We start from the raw sequence: 21,372 nt of genomic DNA on the forward strand, positions 1-21,372 counted from the left end.
AAAGATAACAAAGGCGACATCAAGAGACACACAAAACAAAAAATTAAAATATCCAAAACATGGTCCCGGATGGACTCGGAGGGCTGGACGGTGGTGCGTCACGGGAGAGGCGGCTGCCTTCCGTGAGACGTGTCCAGCAGGGGACAAGCGGCAGAGGCGGAGGGATGGACAGAGCACCGTCTGGACCCTTTAGGGACCGGACTCACTTCCACATCCCTAACCTATCCCCCTCCCTGCCCCTTTCCCCCCCCAGAAAAAACAGAAAAAAAGCCTAACAAAATGGAAAAATATAAAAAACAGAAGGATAAAGCCTAAAAAAATGGAAAAACATAAAAAATAGAGAAAAAAAGCCTAAATAGAGTGGTTACTAAGGATGGGGGTGCCAGAAAAACAAGATGAAAGAAAGAGTGGACTAAGGAATAGGGGGTGCCATGAATAAAGAGAAAGGAAAGAAAAGAAAGCTCCCCAAGTAGGGTTGAGATGAGCGATAGCAGAAGAAAGCTCCCCAAGTAGGGTTGAGAAGAAAGTAGGGTTAGAAGATAGAAAAAATAGAGAAAAAAAGGAGAAAAACTAAGAAAGAAAGTACAGAGAAAAACCTAAGTAAGAAGAAACAGAAAAAAACCTTAGTAAAGAAGAAACAGAAAAGACTAAGAACAGAAAGAGTATAAATAGAGGACAAACCAGTCCCTACCCTCATTGAGCCCAGCCTGATGAAGGCGAAGTAACGCCGAAACGTCGCGACGGGCTCAATAGACAAAATAAATGGCCACTACCACCCTTCGTGGGTAATTTTTTGACTTGGGGGCAATAATGCCCACCCACTCGAGTGAGAGTGCATCAGGGGCCCAGCTGCTTCTGGGACCCCTTTCTTTACCCAAACCCTAACCCCTGGCTACACATCAAACAGAACAGGTGTCTATTGATACACCGTGGCCCTGGCCCATTGTGTGCTATGGACCAAGCAATCAGTTTACCAGCCGTATAACACTTGTTGCTTGACAGCAACTGCTGGCTATAACAGAACAACAGGCTGCCAGGCTTCCCCTCAAAAATCCCTAGGGAATTCTGAGTTTCGACCATAAGTAAGCTGCAGGAAAAGGTAGAAATTTTTTTTAGTCAAATTGTGATTTCATCTTTGCAACAACAACAAACAACCCCCAAAAAAACCACAACAACACATTTACGCATTCTATTATTGTGTGGGAGAGATGGGACTTTGGCTTACCGAAAAAATTCCCGCCTTGGGCCTCCATAATCATCGGCCATTTCACCAACGAATTCAATATTTGGCAATTTATGCCAGGAAAAATAGGACTTCGAAAGTGCCATGCAGGCACTATGTAGGATTTTCCTTCGTCGGGCTATCACTGTACAATAATTGCTGGTGTCAAGATGCGTTTCCTGGAAATCTTTTAACACAGTAGCAAGGTCCATCTCGTCCTGAAGGGGGGGGGGGGAGAGAGAGAAAGGTCACGACTACATAAAAAACATCCACAGCAGTTCTGGCAGTGTTGTTCATGAGACATACATGTGAATCATTTTGTTCAGGGGAAGCCAGGACAGCCTCATCCAGGTCTGATACTTCTGACTCGGCAGAGTCGATGTAAAACTCTTCCCTAAACAGAACAAATGCATTTGATTTTTTAATATGTTTGTTTTTTTAAATTTGTGACAAGCAGCATGAAGCAACAAAAATGGATCTTGTTATTGGTTGACAAACTGGATCAATAAACTATACAATGCAACTTTCAAGTTTGCACAGTTTTGCCTGCGTACAAAAGATTATCACAGGACACCAGTGTCTTCTGTATATTTTTGTTAGAAGTTTTGGGAAACATAAGGAACTGCCACTACAGTGCCCATTTATGGAATTACACTGAAATTGGTAAAGGCAGAACTGTTTACTGGGAATAGTTTGGGTGATCTGTAGTTCCAAGTGTCTTAATGGTCAGGCTGACTAAAGTGTTATCGATGCATTTTCAGCAATTAAAAATACTAATATCACAACATCAACAAATCTGAAAAATGTGAAAAAGCAAAACAGAAACCAAATGAGGCAATTAAACCATTGGTCTATAGTCAGAGTACATAAATGTACTCAGTTCAATACACGAAACCTTTAAAATTTTATTTTGCTGGTCTCACCCTGTTATATTGTACTTATTGTCTATTTACCTATGGTGTGTGCTTTATAAGTTACAGTTTACACTTCAGTTTTGGCATGTTATTCATCAACTACCACTTGCCTGTTAACCTCTGGTTCCTGGAGACCATGCCTACTAGAATGAGCTGTCTGGTTTTCATGCAGACCACTGCAAAGGAATAGCAGTAATATTTAAGAACAGGAACCGGACCCCAACGCAGATATTTCTTGATCTAGACAACACAAAATGATCCAAGTTCTAATAATGATAGAATTAGTTTGTACAACAGTTGTTTTACCAAAAAATAAAATTTGTGCAATATTTTAAGATTAAAATTCCAACTCATAAACAAACAGAGTGCCATTTACCTGATAACCTCTGGCTCCTGTACATTGTGCCTGCCATGGTCAGGTGTCTCTGTGTCATGCAGCACACTGCAATATGGTAAATATTGATGATGAGAGGGTGTAATGCATTTATAGTGCTACAGTCCAAAGGCAGTGGTCAAACACTTACATTGCCATTTCAGACTGCACCACTTCTCCACCAGTTGAGTTGTCATTGGCTTCTGTAATCTAAAACAGAGTATGAAAAAATAAATGAAACTGAACAACAAATGAAGAAGAAAGAGGTTAAGGACATTACAAAAGAGAATGAAAAACCCAGGACCCCAAAACACAGGAAACTGGGATTACAATAACAAAATGAAAAAATATAAATCTTTACACACAATTGTTTTATGAAAGATGCACATCAGCCCATAAAAACAAAAAACTGTTAGACCACAGTTCAAGCTTGCTCTACTGCATTTCTGTTATTAACAGTGACTCAACTGACAGGGCACTATGCCATCTGGCATAGTGATCAGATGAATGTCTCACATCCTTTGGGGAAATCACAGCATTTATTATTCTGAGCAGAGATATGTTAAAGATGGCTTATACAATATTAGGGTGACTGGAGTACCACTGAGTTACAGTAATAGTGACAATTATGATATGTCAGCCACCCCAGTGGAACATTTGAATACCTTTGGACGGATATAAAGATTGGAGCGACCCAATAGGTTTCTTGCTCTAATTCCTTGGGGCGTCTCCTCTTCAAGAGGAAGAATGAGCCACTGTCCATTCACTTTGCATAGGTCGAACTGAAAAGGTATGTCTGCAATATTGTCCCGTAGTGCCTGCCTGAATTCAGCGGCATTTAGGTTTACAGGAACGACCACCCGAGTAGCAGGAGTGGCATCTGTAAAGAAATTTAAACCAGGTTAGCTGGCAATGTTATTTAGAACTTTCCCTAAAAACGGAACAGGGTAAATTGTCACATTGTAGTTTCTCAACATCAATTTATTGGTGCAAGGAAATAAAGATTACAAATGTGCTAAAAATCTAATGCCAAATTCTACAATTTGTAAACAAATGACACCATGTTCCTGTTTTTTTTTTTTTTTTTTAAAATCACTCCAAATAATTAATATTAAACTAAAGATTACCCCGATGAGATCGGTAGTGGGTCAGTGTCGGATTCCTTAGAACTGACACCTTAAAAGTTAACTGGCGATGTGTGGTTCTCCCGCCTCTTCGCCTGCGCACTGGTCCACCCCCGTGCTGTTGGCGGAAAACTCCAAAGCTATCATTAGACCAAGAGATAAAGTAAGTCTTTAAGTCACAAACTAATATGACAGAGACACCCCCCCCAAAAAAATAAATAAATAAATAAATAAATAAAAACCCCACACACTCCGTGTAAGGCATATCATATCGGTGTTTATTGCATGCATTTTTCGATTATCTCGCAAATTAAATGCACCCTGAAAATATGGAATATGCTACATTTATAAACTAAATTCTTTATGCATAAATGGACATAAGAGGGATTAAAATGACTGTCATTTGAAGTCATCAATCTAGGACTGACATTTATGATTACAGAATTTGTTGTTAAATGCTGTCGATTGACTTGTAACAGATAATTAGTAAACGAGCCATTTATTATTTAAAAATGTAAAAGTAATTTCGTTTTGCAAGAACAAAAAAGGCGCAAAGCTAAAAGCTTGCCAATAGAGTAACCACCACCAAAGCATTTCACCTTTGTAGCAGAGAAGTCCCCTCTTCGCTGTCATCTTCATTTAGTAGCCGGTTAAATTGGGCATTCATTCTGTCTCTAATATCATTGACTCTCCGTCGAAATGCAGCGCTCCGTTCAGACATGACTGTCCATATAAAGTCTGCCAAAAGGCTGGGCAGATATATATATATAGCATCCCAAAAATTCAAAGTACGGCGGGAGAAGGTACATCGTTTGTGATTGGATCAGCAAGACTGAAGGTTGTCTTTTTTTTTTTTTTTTTTTTTTAAATAATCCACCCCTTACCACAACCTGTGATCAGAATTTGTGGTAACCAATTCTGAGTCAACGTCATATTTGTGTCGTCTCAATCAAGCTATGTGCGACAAACTACATCTAGGTGAAAGGATGCGAAATCTCTGCACCAACAAAAAAAACAACAGAAAAACCCAAAACACATTTGACCGTAAGTACCCTAGTTAATCTCAATTACTGTTCGACTTTGCTAACTAAAAGCTAAGCGATGATTCCAAAACATTACTTTGTCCTTTTAAGCGCATGTTACATGTTAGCTTTGTAGTAAGCGAGAAAAAAAAGAAAAAGTCATGCTAACCTTGGTCCGTTAGGAATGTTGCCAACATGCCATTTTAGGCGAGGCATGTTAATAAGGTCTTTAATATGGTACTCCGTTTAGCCACTTTATATTATTTAAAATACGGTTTTATAACACTTGTTACATTAGCCGGATTAGGCTACACGGTACTGCACTGCCATCCCAGATAGCAAGACGACATTGAATTGATGTTGATTTTTTTCTTCCGATCTGTAGTTATGGTCAAGGTTGAAATGTCAATGTTGTAATTGACATTGAAATGCTGTAGTAAACCGACGGTCTCACTGTAGGAACGTTGTAATAATGTTGATTTACCGTTGGTTTTTTTTTTGTGAGTGATATTTGATCTTTTTGTAGTCAACAGGTGACAACAACATCGAAAACAAACAAAAGACCCCCCCAAAAAAAGTCTATTTATAGATGACCAGAGACCAAAGCGACAATCATCTGAACAGCCTCTTTCACAGTGGTACATCCCTCCAGGTAACCATTCACAAGTCTTGTACAGTAGAGCGGGACATTACATTTACTCTCAGCCGAATTGACCTGAGAAAGCATATAAGTTCATGCACTCCACTGGCCTGCACCACGATTAGTATAAGGTAAGAATGAATGCATTTGCTACTATTCGTTATTTACAGGTTATTTCAGTAAACTCATTTGAATTAGATCGTGACAGATGTTCAGAATTTTCAGCTTTTGATGTCCATCCCGATAAGCACGCATGTGCCTTTTTAAATGCATGTATAGTTGTATCTACAATACCAGGATTTAGTAATACAGTGGGGTATACAAAGAGCCAAATGAGAGTGTTAAGCAGCCAGTAAAACCCAACACTGCAGACTGAAAGACAAACTCCATGAACTGAAAACTGACCTTAAATATGGGTGCGGCAAAACCACAGTGAGGAGAAAAAAGTTCCAAAACTAACGCACAGGAAGCCATAAGGTAGACAAACAAAGTGTACAGCTTGAAACATAACAACAGAGTAGAGAGCTGAGGAAAGCTGAAGGCTTAAGAACTTGCGCAAGTTGATTAGGGAGAGAGGACGCAGCTGGGAGAAACAAGACACAGGTGAATTGAATCAAACAAGTATGACCAGTTGAAGTAAAAGCAAGTGCACAAAAGCCTAGAGGTCAACAATATAAAGCAGTAACCAACTAAAGATAGGACACAGAAATGCAGACTTTGCACTAGGAACACTGAATGGCAGGAGAACCGCCTCAAAGAATAAAGAAATGAATAAAGAACAGTATATGCAGAAAATAAAGAATAAAGTTAAAAGACAGCGTGGTCTTCAAGAACCCAGAGTACAATACAAAAATGTTGTTTTATTCAAGTGAACAAAACAATGTAGACCAAGTTCATTTTGTTAATAAGTTGGAAATAAATAAAAACTAATGACAGCATTTAAAATAAAAAAAAATGAATAACATAGATTATCAAAACTGATTTTTCAGATATGCAGAGTAGAAGATGTGGATATTCAAATTTTTAACTTGGGTGTGTGTTTGAAATATGAAAATATTGGTTGACATCGTTGACATACTGTTATTAAAGACAGGAATATGTATGAAGAGTAGATTCAAAAGCTCTATTAACAGAACTATAACCTGTTAGAATCTGACATTTATTTCAGATGTATTCTGTAACTGTTCACAGTCTCAATACTGTGACAGAGTGTTTCCAAAAGTGCTCAGTCACAATTTTCAGAAGACTAACATGGAATTTTTGATTTATTTAAATATATAAACCTGTTGAAAGTAATAATTTAAATTTTTGTCTTTGTAGGATCACAGTAATGTTTAGATTTCTAATACAGTCCAAGTTTGTCCACGAAAAAACACCAGCAAGCAGGGTATGTCCTACAACTATCGTATCACTGTAAATGACTAAGACTGTAATCAAACTCTCTTCCTTAAACAACAAGAAACATGAAGTGTACTCAGGAGCAGATTCGAGCGCAGGCTCAGAGTGAAGTTAACAGAAAACGTTCTTTACATCATAACCATCATCATCATCATCATTTATATAGCACTTTAAAACACACCTGGTAGACCAAAGTGCTGTACAATAGAAATAGAAATATAGTAATAAAATAGAAAAAACAGACAAGTATGTGTATGTGATGCAAAAGGTAAAATTAAAAACAAGGCTAGAATGCGTGAATGTTAACTTTGAGTTCTACAACTAGGAGCAAAATGCTATGAACATGGACTACGGTAGTTCATACTAGAGGGAACAGTAACATGATCTGTGGCTGCGGAGCTTGGCAAGTGAAACAGTGGTGTGAGAGTTGATGGTGGAGCGGCACTGTGGGACCCATTTTGTATTGTTACCTTATGTGTGCCGCCACGGGTCACCTTTTGTGTTTTTACGTATGGTGTGTTTATGGAAATGTATTGAAGATAAACGTAACTCAAGCCAGGTGTTTTTGGTCAGAACAAGCAAACAGTTTGTAAAATCTGCGCTGTTATGATAAATGACATTGAATAAAGAGAAGCAAATAAAACTGATGAATACAAAAACAATCTTAACCGTACAAGACAAGTATAGATTGAGTTGGGCTGTTACAAGTTTAATTCATAACAGTTACATTGCCTCACCCCTGCCATCAAACCCTTCAGTGGCTTCAAGTGTAGGCGTAGCCTCTACAGGTACTGCAGCAGAAGGAAAGCAGAGTCAGGAGGGTCTTGGAAGAAGTTCAGAAAAGATCCAAATAGGCAGTCTGAACAGTCTTACTTGTTTGCAGGTGGAGTAATGCACGAATGGATAAAAAAGAGTGAGCTGTTGAGGAGCAAATGGAGATCCGTGTCCAGGGGAGTGATGCTATTGCGAGTGTGAAAGGTTGTCCAGGAAGTAACTAAGAAGACATGAACAGAGAGGTAAGTACTAGAGCTATGAGCAACGTGAGGCCAATAACTGACATTGGTTAACAGATAATAAGGCAAAGACTGGTTGTGAACGGTGGTCTTAAATACAGCTGGCTTGATTTGTCTCAGGTGGTGATCCTCAGAGGAGCGATGAAGTAGAGCAGCCAGCACCCCAAGTAGAGCAGGCACTGTGGAAAAATAGTTGTGACTCAACTAGACCATTACAAAGTATGGCCTGGAGGATTTTCATCTCAAGGTGCAAGAACATTCTTAATGACTGTACACGGCGGCTGCTGATGGACGATGTTGGGCCAGATGTGCTACAGTTAGCGTTAAGGAGGTATGATCAAAGCAGCGCAGCACGGTGGCACGGTGGTTAGCACTGTGCCGCACAGCAAGAAGGTCCTGAGTTCAATTCCACCATCAGGCCGGGGTCTTTCTGTGTGGAGTTTGCATGTTCTCCCCGTGTTTGCGTGGGTTCCCTCCGGGTACTCCGGCTTCCTCCCACCGTCCAAAGACATGCAGTTTGAGGGGATAGGTTAATTGGATAATCCAAATTGTCACTAGGTGTGAATGTGAGCGTGAATGGTTGTTTGTCCCTGTGTGTTGGCCCTGCGACAGACTGGCGACCTGTCCAGGGCGTACCCTGCCTCTCGCCCTATGACAGCTGGGATAGGCTCCAGCGCCCCCTGCGACCCTGGAAAGGATAAGCGGAAGCGAATGGATGGATGGATGGATCAAAGCAAGATCGAAAACATTTAACATTTAAAATGTTTAAGGGGAATATGGCCTGAAAATATAACATGAATTAAGAAGTAATTTTTTGATATCTTTGAGGTTGGAGACTATGCAGAGAAGCCTTCAGTGGGCAAGAGGAAGACTGATCAATGTAACTGCAGCAGATCAACTTCTGCGTGACTTGGCTGAATTGATTCAGGAGGTCGAACTGTCTACTCAGCATGGCCAACAAGGTAAGCACATATTGTGTCGATTCCTTGACTCACCAACAGTGTGAAATAAATTATGACTCTGTCTTAACCTATTTTCCAAATATTTACCTATTTACCTGATATATTTACCTGATATATGGGGTGCCTTTACCTATTTACCAAACGCTTATATATTTTCAGGCTGTTTTGGATACCAGGCACCAGTGGTTTTCAACAGAGGTAGAGGTAGATCCCTTTACCTTATCACTCGGGAACAGCTTTCATTCCTGAAGTCATGTGGATTCACTGCACCTCAGATGGCTGATATTTTGAATGTTTCACTTCGTACAATTCGAAGACGTCTGCGGTCAGTGACTTTTGAAACCAGTGTGACTTTCATTTCTTTGTGACACACACTCACTGTTTATTCAAATTAAATGGTATTGTGAAATTGTAAACATTAGTATATTTGAATGTGCACCACTAGTCAAGTAATGAAGTGTGCTGTTATGGTAGTGATAAATTACTCATGTTTTTTTGTCTGATTTCAGACAGTATCATTTCACCCGTGCATCAATGTATGCGGAACTGACTGACAGTGCCTTGGATAAACATGTGCAGGACATTGTTGCTGGCAATGAACAAATTGGTCCTGAGGCTGTCAGAGCCTCCCTGCGAGTACGTGGACTACGTGTACAGCGAAGGAGGGTTCGAGCAAGCATGTTACGGATAAATCCTGGAGCAGCTGCCCTTAGAGCAGTTTTGCGGAGACCAGAACGAAGAACAAATCAGGTTGCAGGTCCAAACTCATTGTGGCACATTGATGGAAATCACAAGCTGATAAGGTAACCAACCACACTGATTTGTTGAACACCTATTTTGACCAAAGTGAAATTCAGCATTACATCAAATATAATTGTTGAACAATAAGACACCTCCAATAGAGCCAGGCCCTGGGATGGGCAGTCCTCTAACACAACTGGTTATGTTTAAAGGGGAAGATGAGAGAACACAGACAGCGCAAGCAACATACAGAGAAAAATTCAAACTTGACATGTAATAGTGCCATGTAAATCAAATAAGAGTGTGTTTTCCATTGTTTCAATAACAAAGCAGAAATAATATTTTTCTTCTTATGGACCACGGTTTTAGGTGGAGGATAGTCATTCATGGGGCTATTGATGGATACAGTCGTCTTGTGGTCTTCCTTCATGCCTCAAACAACAACCGTAGCAGTACCGTTTTATCAAGTTTCATCAGAGCCGTGGTATCCTATGGTGTACCCTCGAGGGTCCGGACAGACAGAGGAGGGGAAAACAATGCTGTCTGCCTGATGATGAACATTTTCAGAGGCTTTGATCGTGGAAGTGCCCTAAGAGGAAGGAGTACCCATAATCAGAGAATTGAGAGGCTCTGGGGTGATCTGTGGCGAGGAATGACCAATGTCTACTGTGTGATTTATTTCACCACCTGGAGGAGGAAGGCATCATAGACATTGACAATGAAATGCACCTTTGGGCTCTCCATTACATCTATCTCCCAAGGATCAACAGAGATTTGAAAGACTTCACTCAACAGTGGAACAATCATGGCTTGCGGACAGAGAGACACTTGAGCCCATTACAGATTTTTGTCCGAGGCAGCCTCCAGCAACAGGGCCGAGCCTCAACTGCCATGCAGGACATCTTTCAGACTAGAGCAGCTGCTGCTGCTGGGACTATTGGTGGGACAGCTGATGGTAGTGTGACAGCCACTGAGAGTGAGACGACTGCTGCTCAGGGCTTAGGTACTGATTCTGGTGGTGGTGCTCATGGTACAGATGAGCTGGGATTGCTGGTCGACTGGCCTGAGAGGATTACTGTGCCAGACATTGAATTTACTCTGGACGGACCGATGATGGAGCAAGTGGTAGAACTATTTAATCCACTAACTGGCACCAGAGGGAGTCATGGTATTGAACTCATCTCTGGCTTAATATACTTTCTGGACTCGACATATCATTGAGACAGTTCAATTATTGACTGAAACATAATAGCAGCAAGTGGAAAGACTTCAAAATATCTAGGTGACTGGATACATATAATGTGAAAAGTTATAATACGTGTTTACTATGTACCATTGAGTAGTGGAGATACAAGAACAAGCTGTGTGACACTGACAATAAAAAATGATGAGTGATTTTTAAAGTGTATAAGATGGAAGTTGTGAAATGGAAAGTATACAACTGAAACTGAATCTCGATAAAGTCAACTTGATTAATCTAAAAGTTACAGCTGTTGATATTGATAAATACAACTATAAAGCAGTGACAGTAAATAATTAAAAAATAAAAAAACTGTATAGTAGGTCTTGAAGTGGCTCAGTATAGTGTAGTAGATATAAAGTGGTTTAGCGTGTGTTTGATGTTGTGACAGTTCACAGCGAGCACATTATGTTTTGCTTTGTACAGATTATGCTTTGTACAAACATAGTTCTGAAAATACTGGACTCCAGTGTAAAATGTGAATAAAAAAAGAGCAAGCACTGATTTGCAAATGTGAAAGGCAAAGTTTGTTCACAGTAGAACATAGAAAACATGTCAAGTGTTTACACTGAGACTATGTCGTTAAAAATAAGTCCATTTTAATTTGATGGCAGCAATATGTTTCAAAACAGTTGGGATGGGGCAAGAGAAGGCTGGAAAAAGTGGTACTAAAAAGAAACAGCTGCAGGGATATTTTAAAAGTAACAGGTCAGTTACATGATTAGATATTAAAAGCATCTTAGAGAAGCAGAGTTGCTCTGGAGGAAATATGGGCAGAGGTTGATCAATCTGCAAAAAAACTCCATTAACAAATTGTGCAACAATTTCAGAATAATGTTCCCAAGTGTAAAATTGTAAACACTTAAAATATTCCATCCTCTAGAGCACAGGTGTCGAACTCCAGGCCTCCAGGGCCGGTGTCCTGCAGGTTTTAGATGTGTCCTTGATCCAACACAGCTGATTCAAATGGCTAAATTACCTCCCCAACGTGTCTTGCAGTTATCCAGAAGCCTGGTAATGAACTAATCATTTGATTCAGGTGTGTTGACCCAGGGTGTTATCTAAAACCTGCAGGACACCGGCCCTCGAGGCCTGGAGTTCGACACCCCTGCTCTAGAGGCATAAAAATATATTTTATCAAAAGATTCAGTGACTGGAGAAATCTCTTTGCAGAAACAATGAGGCTAAAAGCCATGATGTCAGTGATCTTCAAACGCTCATAGGAAAGTTATCATCATGGAGCATTAAACAGACACGATTCTGTCCTGGAAATCAGTGCATTTCCTGTATCCTTTGGGGCAACAGACCAGAGTCACACTTTTAGAGAGGTGCCTGATGAGGTGGACTGAGAGGAATATCCATGATGCATGGCAGTTTGTTCACTCACTTCCTCTCCACCACAGCTTCAAGCGCTGCCAATCACAGAGCTTGCTCTCCTGATCCAAGAAGAACACATCAAAGTGCACTGCACTCACCTGAACTGACAGAACACCTGTCATTAACATTTTGGTGCACACATAAGCTTGTTCTCAAAAACCCGCCTGCCCATACACTTCTTGTGTACAGCCTCTGTTTTGATCTTCCAGTTCAGCAAATGTATATATGTGGGTGTCCAGGTATTTGTATTCCTCCACCACATCATATCAGCGGGTTCAGTATCTTATACTGATGTCAAGATAATGCACACTGCAGCCCATTTGTATCTACAGTTATCAGAAAGAAGACATAACCAAGTTACATGGATTCTTTTTTTTTTTTAATTACTTCATGTCATACAGGTAAACTAGTTATGTTATGTACAACGCTGTCATGTGCCACTCTCTGTTTCAAATTCATGTAAGACATCCAGAGTACTCTGATGACATTGACAAGGACAACTCCAGTTTACATGGGAAACAATTATTTCATGTTTTTGAGATTATTTATTTACATCACTTTTCAGAAAACGTACATACAGGTCTGATTCAAAACTGCATATCTATTTTTAATGCATGTTGATGGGGCAAAAATATTCCTGAGATACTGTTAACATTATTAAATTTGAAGGCTATTATACAGTGGTATTACTTTAAACTGAGTAAAACGGTATTTTGATAAAAGTTAAGGTCTCCGTTTGTTTCAGAAAATGCATTCTGTCATTTATTTGCTTTTATTATTTATTCATATGCCTTCCGCGGACCATCTCGGCACTGCGTGGGTGATTAGTGGCTCCGTGCACACTAAGTGCTGCACACAGGGACAAGGCGCACTAGGTTACGATCAGATCTTCCCTGGGCAGGGAGAGGTGATGAACTGTATGCCACTTTTTCATTGGCATACATTAAGTACAATGTTTTATTGCCTACGGTGGGGCAGGTCACATACTGGGTGAAGGTGGTCAGTGTGGAGTCCAGCGAGACATGATTAAAGTCCCCTGATATTAGAAGAAGAGCTCTCGGAGATTGCGTCTGCAGTCTGCGGACCACAGAGAGTCACAGGCTGCCTCCACGGATGCTAACGGCTAATAGCTCAATGTCTCTGTTGCAGAGTTGTTCTTTCACAGCAATGTGCTCAGGGATACCACAACTGTCTTTAACAAACACTGCCAGCCCCCCTCCTTTCCTCTCACCGCTGTCTCTCGTCTTGTCCGGCCGCAGCAGCTGGCAGCCGGGCAGCCTACTCACAGAGGGAGTACCGGGCAGTGTCGGGGTACTGCCACTGTGACCGGGTTAGCGTCATTAGCTCCTCAATCATATCAGGGAGCGATCTCACGTTTACAGTGATTACAGGAAGGAGAGATGGTGTGTAAGGTGTCTTTCTCGGGAGACATCACCCCCGTCTCTTCCCTCACTGGGGACGTAGGGTCTGTCTGCCGGTAGCGCAGCTGAAGGGCGCAGCGCTAACAGCTGATCCCTAACGTAAACAAAGGAGCCATGCGCCGAGTGTCTAAATACGGGTGAAAAAAGAGAAGACAAAAGAAGAGAAAAGTCAACATAACTAGCACGGAGCGGTAATGCATGACGGCAGAATCTGATTGCTAAGACATAAGTTAAAGGTTAAGAGAAGTAAAGAGGAAAATAAGAAAGAAGCTCAGAAATTAGCAGAGCTAGCTCTGCTCATTACCTGTTAGCTGCCATAACAGGTACCACAGTTAAGGTTTCAGAAAAAGTATTCTGTCGTTTGTTTGCTTGATCATGCCTTAAACACATCAAAATGCATAGTGGGATTATAATACAAGTCAATACTGTGACAAGCACTGGTACGGAATAGGCAATCACTTAGCAGCAAGGTGAATCGGTGATGCATTAGTGTGGTCTGCACTTCCTCTTCTTTGATTGGGTGAAATGAGTTGAAAGTAATTGGATGAGGGAACCATGGGGAGTGCCCTGCATAATTTCAATAAAACGCCGTTTTAAACGCCGTTACAGCTGGCACAGAACGCCGTAAAAAACGCCGTTTTTATGCATCTTTGAAAGGCGTTTTCTGCCGAGTGGCGGAAAAAACGGCGTTTCCGTCTGTCTTTGAACGCCGCTTTTTACGTCACTCGGATGGTGCGTTCAGGGCGCCATGTGAGAGTCGGAAAAAACGGCGTTTGTCGAAACAGAACGCCGTTTTTTTCGGCGTTTTGAAAAATTAAACGGCGTTTTTTACGCCGTTTCTTAACCAAACGCGTTAGAACAGTGGCGAATTTTGGCACTAATGGCTTGCCATACAAATTTGATCAAAAGTCACGTCTGCAGACCGCTGCAGCCACGTCTTGCCTTGCTTCCCCTTTTTTTTGGTGAAATGGTTCGCTCATACTGCACAATGTTGCTACCAGAATTTTTTTTTCTCTGCAATTCGAACGTAAAACGTCTGTACACAGTTTACCAGCAGTTTAGCTACCAATCAACAGTGATCACACAAACTCAAAATTTAAGGCGGACCCACTTAAGGTGGTCTGATAATATGACGTGAAACACAACAACATAAAGTTGTTTTAAAATAATAATTAAAAAAGATTATTGAAATCAATTTTATTCACAACCATGAACTTTATTTTTAACATCTTCTTTTGCGGTTGATTTTTTTTATCAGAAGGTTAACAATGATATACTGCAGGCCTAACTTTTAATCTGTATATCAGTATCTGAATTTAAAAAAAAAAAAAAAAAATACTATCAATTTTATTGTCTTTCACTGCTGACATTTGCTTTTTTTTTTTTTTTTTTTTTTTAAAGGTATTTACTGGTTGTATTATTACAGTGGACCCTATTTTTTAACATCTTGCTTCTGTAAAAATGAATGTTTTTGTTTGCTTAAAAATCCACAGCTTTATACTGTGAATTCCAATGTGCACAACCCCAAAAGATGTAGTTTTACTCAAATAATACCGTAAAATCTAAGTTTTTCAGACATTTTCAACATTACAATATTTAATTGTAAAATGTATGCATATTTATTTGTTTTCACAGACAATATTTATAATTTCAACATTTTTTAGTTTTATCCAGTCTCACAATTAACGGTTATTCAATCTATTTAATACAGTAAAAGGAAGTTTTTGGTTTTATGCTCCATTACCGTTGGAATTTGACGGTGTTTTGCTGTATATTTTACTGACTTTTGTTACAGTGTAGCCTTTGTTCAAGTCCGCCCTCACTTCTGTGTATTTACGGTCACGACCCAGAAATGTCGCTCCGTTTTTTTGTACATTTTAAATTCTGGAGGAGCTAGAAAAACTTTGCCAGCATATTTTGTACCTTAGGTTTATCAGAGACAATCATATCCAGGTAAAATAATTTTCTTTAATCTACACGCATTTAGGAGCTACTTGGCTAATTTCATGGATAATTTCAGTGACTGAATTATTGCAGGTCATTCGTACACATTTACTGTATTAAACCAAATGTCTTTGAAACTCATAGAAACTAATCTTTTGGTTTCTTTTTTACATAGCACTTTATCAAACTGTTGCCTGCTACAGAGTTACAAGTATTATACTAATAATATAGCATCCACCATCTCCTGCTTGCATATTTCTGAAAACATCTTAGTGGTGTGGCAGCTGTCGAGTGAGCCCTGCAAACCCTGTGGATGGACGATGCAGTGGTCAGTGGGAAGAAGCATCCTAAAGCTCCTTGCAGACCACCCTGTGTGATTCTCCACTCACAGACCAGAAAAGACAAACCGCAGGTCTCACTTGCAGCACCCCATCCATGTTTGATCTTGCTTTGGAAGATTAGAAATATTCTTGTTTAATTGTTATTTACATTATTCCCATCAAATAAAAATCCATGTAAACTTGTTCAAAGTTAGCTTTATGTTCATACATGTTAAAAATACCTGTTAAATCCAGAATTGAATTCAAAATCCTGCTCCTCACATACAAGGTCTTAAATAATCAGGCCCCATCTTATCTTAATGACCTTATAGTACCATATCACCCCATTAGAGCGCTTTGCTCTCACGCTGCAGGCTTACTTGTTGTATTTAAAAGTAGAATGGGAGGGAGAGCCTTCAGTTTTCAGGCCCCTCTTCTGTGGTTTAATTAATGCTCAGGAGCACAGCATGAGAGAAAAGGAACAGAGCTGAGCTTTAATCCTAAAATACAGGAAATATAGAATAATGAAAACCCTCTGCTAGCACAACAAGACTAATCATTTCAAATAAATCATTGATCACAACATCTCACGCCTGCTTTGTGGAAACAGAGCAGATCGGGTTGGTTTTGTGGCAAACTGGCTGGGAACGTTGACAGCCATGAGCTAAATCGACCTGCATTCAGCAGGTTGACGTTTCCCTGTCATAGCAATAACCTTGGAGGAAGTGTGAATGATAAAATTACTAGGTAAGCTCAGTCAGGACTTTTTTAAGTTGGGCTGCTGCAGGCAGGCTGAAGGAGATGTAAGCTGACAGTGTGCAGAAGGTGAAGAGCGTGCAGTGAAGCAGTTTGCTGGCTGTAAGAGCAACAGGCTGGACCTTCAGCTTCTGTGCAGAGCTGATTATTAAACATGAGCAAACAGCAGCATGTTTCTGTCTCCACATGACAATATCATTTACATTTAAAGCTTGTATCAATAACCCCTCATCTTTATATGAACCATTCAGGTCAAACAACGGTCTGAATTATTGTTAATTCCGTACGTCTTGCATCCTTTTAGAATTTATTTTTAATTTAAAGTGTTAAAATTTGTTGTCAAAAGGCAGCAGCTCAAACACTGCTGATAACTGAACTGTTTGTCTGTTCTCCTGCAGGTGAGCACGATGCAGCAGCAGACTGAACCAGGACTCAGACCTGCTCCATCATCTCATCTTTGAGATCTGCATTTACAAAGCTCCAACAACTCAAAGGTAAACATTATATATAATCTGTAAGGCTTGAGGACAGAACGATCAGCTTTATTTCAGATTTGAGAGATAAACTTTATATTTCAGTTTGTGATGATTGTGTTCTTTGTGATTACAGGAGCTGCCCTCAAATTCAGACCTCAGCAGTGACAGCAGACATGTTCACATGTTAACTGCAAAATTAACTGAATGCACAAAGGTTAAAGTACCACATGTGCTGTCAGTGAAAGCTGCAGCTTGTTATAGATAAATGTAATGACAAAAAGTCAGAAGGAATAATCACCCATGTAACTCTGTCACTATATATCAGTTGCTGATCTCAGACCCACAGAGCTTATATCTCAGTCTTTCCATGTTCTGTGCAATATTTTTGGCTCATGTGCAATATCCTTGGTATGTGCAATATTTTGGTCCCAGTAGAACTACCATCTCCACCCTAAACGACCATAGCCCATCCACCCTTATTTATTTATTATATTATATAACTGCCCTTGTATACAGACCCACAATGTTTCTGTTCCAATGTTTCTTACACATACACCATGTATATAGTTTCACTCACATATATGTATACATATACATTACTTTTTATTTTATTTTATTTTATTTATTTTTTCCCCCTCGTTGTATATTGGTTTCTCTTCTTCTTACTTTTGCACCTTTCGCTGTGCAAGAAAGTGCACAATGACAATAAAAAGCTCTAAGTCTCTTCAGTTTGACCATTTCCATGAAGAGCACATGAGATTTTCTCTGACACAATTAAATAAAACCTGATGAAGGTCAAAGTCCGTCAGTTGTATGTTGAACTAAAAACTTGTGGTCTGGAATTCTTTCACTGCTTTTTGCCAATATTGTGTTGTTTACCGTAAAGTAATTCAGAGTCACCTCAGATAATCCTGCCCAGAGTAACCAGAGAGGATAATATATAACTTTCTACAGCACTGAATATAATATTCTTATGTAAAAGTCCAAAGCCTATGAGGATTACCGGAGTACTTCTAACATTACACAAAGCAAAGGTCTCTATCACAGTGAAGATGGAATGCCGGGTTTATCCATCTTCTGGGACGGGCCTACAGTGGAGTGCTGAAGATTTCCCTGTGAGGTAAGATCATGAGGTCCTCCTTGATCCCTGTGATGAGCTTCAGTCTTCTGAAATGACGCCTCTCTCTGTGGGTCAACTGAAAATCTGGCACAGGACAGCTGTGATGAAAGAAAGGGAAGAAGTTCCTCTTGTGTAGAGTTGAAGCTGAAATATAGGCATGAACTTGTTCTGAAAAATACAAAAAACACTATTTTATTTGATGTTAAGGCCTAAAAACTACAAATAAGTCACACAATGAACAATACTGAAATACCTCATAGGTGCTGCAGGCCACATAACCAGAATCCAGCGCAATCTCACATCCACATGATGGTGAGGATGGACACGAGCTCTGTGATGAGGTTTGAATGTCTCAGTTGGGAAACTGAAGAACTCAGAAGACAGCAATACCTGCACAGAGAGACAGAGTAGAACAACAGATGGGACAGACTGGGGGATAGGACAGGGAGAAAGAAAGAATGAAAGAAAGAGAGGGAGAGAAAGAAAAACAGAGGGGAGAAGAGAGTGAGAAAGGGGAGAAGAAAAAAAATCACCTGGATCACCTGTCGAGAGAAGAAAAAACAGGAGAGAAAGCAAACAAAAAAGAGCAACATAATAAACACAAACCATCACAATAAACTAGCTAACAGTAAATAACAGTAGTTTTCCAATAACAGATGTAGCTTGTGATCCACTCATTTTAAGCATTCAATATAAGCCGCATGCCAAAATTCAAAACTGAGGCAACACCAATTTCTTCAAATTCAGTTGAACACCCGCAGAGCCACAGCACACACACGCACACACCAAATCCAACAGCAAACGCAGCGGGGGGCGTGTCACAACAACATCTTCGTGTGGTCAGAATCCAAACTGCGTTCAACCAAACAATACGCAGCACAAAACACAGTTTACATACCACCGTTGTTGTAGCGAACCCCCCCGAATGAAGGATGACACTTTACTGATGACGTTTTTAAGGTTTAATGGCAGTAAACCATCAATCTCACCGTAAGAGCTGGGGATGTATACATAGAAACAGCGTGTAAGCAAAAAAAATCCACACTCTTACAATCGTAAACCTTATAACATAAAGTACGTTTCAACGTAACATTTAACAAATGTAGCCTCTGTCACAAAAACATCTAAACATGTCCTTATTTATGTCATAACCATACCTTGTGCCTCTATCAAGGGGGCTGCTAACATATTGGGCATCGGGCATACCGGGCATTTGCCCGGTGGGCCGATGGTGATTTTTCGTTTTTATGGGCCGATGGGGGGTTTTTCTTCGTTTTTTTCCGTAACGGTATAAACACTGAAATTGGTGGATTGGCCAGATGAAGGGAGATGTGTAAAAATAACTCAATTGTTTGGTGGTGGCTATTGCGGAGCTTCTACAGATTCAGTAACATTAGCAAGTGGTGGAGGCCAGCAGATGCAACACGCTGGCAGGTGGATGACTGAAAGGCAGGAGGAGCAGAGACCCGAGACGGTGAACTGAACTTCAGGTAAGAAGTTATGACCTGCAGTCTATCTGGGTCAGATATAAACCAAGTTTAGGTGGAGTTTATTTTCGTTATGCTGACTTTTTACAGTCAGTTACAATAACTCGTACTGCGTGCTAGCTAGCATGACGGAGTTTATATACTGCTAGGCGGGTGCTATGATGTTATGTTGAACTTGTTTTATCATATTTATAAGGTTAGTTATTAGAGTTTCCAACCGTCCCGTAAAAAACAGAATCGTCTTGCATACAGAGAAAATATTGCGCGTTTCGTATTGATGTGAAAAGGAACACAGTTTGTCCCGGACTTCAGCTACAATGAAAAAGACACAAAGCTGGAGTTATTCTGTCTTTGCTGCACAGCTGCCTCTTCTTCTCTCATTCTCTCCCCCTCCCTCTCCTGTTTCTACTTCAATCATGAAACTGATCAGTGATCAGCTGATCGGCTTTTCTCTCTTGTTTGTTTATCACTCTGAATCTTACAACAAACGTTTTCATCTGATGTAAAATGTATAGAAATCCATTATTGTACATAGTATTTTTTTTAGGGTCCCATCATAATTTCTTCAGAAGTAGGTAAGTACTGTATATGATGCCAGCATTTCCCCACATTTTCTAGATTCTGTACCAGTACTGTGTGTAAAATGCCATCAAAAAGTCAATTAAGTTTTTCTTTCTCACCTGTCTTTCTATCTCCTTTCACTTTTTAAAGGTTGCCATGTTAGAAAAAATATTTTGCCCTGCCATGCTGTTTATTCATGTGGCAAATGAATGGTTTATGAAAATATATCTAAATCTGTCATCAGTAATCAGTAATGATCATGTCTCACCTCTAGTCTTCTCTGTCTTAATTTCAGGTTTTCAGCATGTGTTGTAGATAGTTCAGGAGGTTAACTCGACCAAGCAGTCTACTTCCGGGTACTGTTTAGAATACCAGAATAGGGAGGATGGTGAAGGTTTAAGTTTATTAGATTGATACATATATACCAATAAGACAGTGTACATCACTGTGACAACAGCGTTTGTTTTCATTCAAAGGCTTTATGGCTTTTCCTATAATACCTGGTGGGCCGGTCTCTAGTCAAAATGCCCGGGCCAATTTTTTGTCCCAGTCCAGCCCTGGCTGCTAATGACAAAAGAAATCTCCATAGGCTCCATTAAACCATCACATTTCAAACTCCCGCGACTGCCGCTGAAAACTGCGCCAACAACAGTTCAACAGGAAATCATCCCATCAAAATAAAAGCCTCAACACCCAAACAGGAAGTTGGTAGTAGAAAACAGCGATGAGTGTCAAAATAAGGTGCAAGGAACTAAATAAAAGCATACAGGGTTATTTACAGCTGTCTTCTCTTTCTCTGTCAGAAAAAGCCGCTTTTGTGGGTGCAGTGGCGGTGGTGTGTGGGCTCGCGTCGGCGTTTAATCTACGCTGATTGCATGAAGCTCCATTGGTGTCGATTTTTTGCTGACAAATATTGGAGACTGTCAAACCTTTGAGTCGTCGAGCAGCTGAATAGGGGAATAATGTTGATGCACCTGCTGTTAAAACATTCTGTTAAAACATAAGGTGTTCTCTGACAAGAACACCTTATCAGAGCTCTACCACCTCCCTGTACTCAGTAAAAACCATATCCTTGAACCGCTTTTTAAACTGACTCATGCTTGGACATTGCTTTTTCATTTCTTTACTTAATCTGTTCCACAGCTTCACTCCACAAACAGAGATGCCAAAACATTTTAGTGTTGTACGGATACAAGGATATTTTTAATTTAATTAATTAAATTAATTCTTTGATTGATATGTATCTGCTCCTTCTCCTATG

The 21,372-nt window shown here is 40.1% G+C and overlaps 2 protein-coding genes and 1 long non-coding RNA gene across 4 annotated transcripts; 1 reads left to right on the plus strand and 2 right to left on the minus strand.

Moving 5' to 3' along the window:
- Positions 1 to 285: 285 nt before the first annotated feature.
- LOC120441538 lies at positions 286 to 4,484 on the minus strand. 2 transcript variants are annotated; one of them, XM_039616858.1, is made up of 9 exons: positions 4,233 to 4,484; positions 3,637 to 3,773; positions 3,175 to 3,389; positions 2,661 to 2,719; positions 2,513 to 2,578; positions 2,247 to 2,312; positions 1,529 to 1,616; positions 1,226 to 1,440; positions 286 to 1,087 (listed from the first exon to the last, which is right to left on the minus strand). In XM_039616858.1, the coding sequence occupies exons 1-9, from the start codon at positions 4,352 to 4,354 to the stop codon at positions 871 to 873; spliced, it is 1,185 nt and encodes a 394-aa protein (XP_039472792.1). In that variant the 5' UTR covers positions 4,355 to 4,484; the 3' UTR covers positions 286 to 870. The 2 variants fall into 2 exon arrangements, with proteins under 2 accessions (XP_039472792.1, XP_039472791.1); XM_039616857.1 differs by having other exon boundaries at positions 3,637 to 4,484.
- Positions 4,485 to 4,590: 106 nt separating this feature from the next.
- On the plus strand, positions 4,591 to 10,118 carry LOC120441491. The gene is made up of 8 exons (XM_039616755.1): positions 4,591 to 4,677; positions 5,182 to 5,426; positions 7,577 to 7,709; positions 7,827 to 8,037; positions 8,535 to 8,668; positions 8,828 to 8,993; positions 9,178 to 9,471; positions 9,779 to 10,118. The coding sequence occupies exons 4-8, from the start codon at positions 7,928 to 7,930 to the stop codon at positions 10,116 to 10,118; spliced, it is 1,044 nt and encodes a 347-aa protein (XP_039472689.1). The 5' UTR covers positions 4,591 to 4,677; positions 5,182 to 5,426; positions 7,577 to 7,709; positions 7,827 to 7,927.
- A 2,289-nt stretch (positions 10,119 to 12,407) lies between these two features.
- On the minus strand, positions 12,408 to 14,265 carry LOC120441439. Its single transcript, XR_005614088.1, has 2 exons — positions 13,752 to 14,265; positions 12,408 to 13,574 (listed from the first exon to the last, which is right to left on the minus strand). It is a non-coding gene; the product is annotated as an uncharacterized LOC120441439 (long non-coding RNA).
- Positions 14,266 to 21,372: the final 7,107 nt, after the last annotated feature.

This window comes from Oreochromis aureus, linkage group 8 (assembly GCF_013358895.1).
Source record: "Oreochromis aureus strain Israel breed Guangdong linkage group 8, ZZ_aureus, whole genome shotgun sequence".
In the NCBI taxonomy this organism is placed as follows: domain Eukaryota; kingdom Metazoa; phylum Chordata; class Actinopteri; order Cichliformes; family Cichlidae; genus Oreochromis; species Oreochromis aureus.

Bases quoted from the DNA above. Each gene is read 5' to 3' on its own strand.
- LOC120441491 (XM_039616755.1), top strand. From the start codon at position 7,928: ATGGCCTGGAGGATTTTCATCTCAAGGTGCAAGAACATTCTTAATGAC. The intron at 8,669-8,827 runs GTAAGCACATAT...ATATATTTTCAG, and splicing joins TACTCAGCATGGCCAACAAG to GCTGTTTTGGATACCAGGCA. The intron at 9,472-9,778 runs GTAACCAACCAC...CCACGGTTTTAG, and splicing joins GGAAATCACAAGCTGATAAG to GTGGAGGATAGTCATTCATG.
- LOC120441538 (XM_039616857.1), bottom strand. From the start codon at position 3,898: ATGCCTTACACGGAGTGTGTGGGGTTTTTATTTATTTATTTATTTATT. The intron at 2,313-2,512 runs GTAAATGGCACT...ATTCCTTTGCAG, and splicing joins CAGGAGCCAGAGGTTATCAG to TGGTCTGCATGAAAACCAGA. The intron at 1,088-1,225 runs GTAAGCCAAAGT...CTTTTCCTGCAG, and splicing joins CCAAGGCGGGAATTTTTTCG to CTTACTTATGGTCGAAACTC.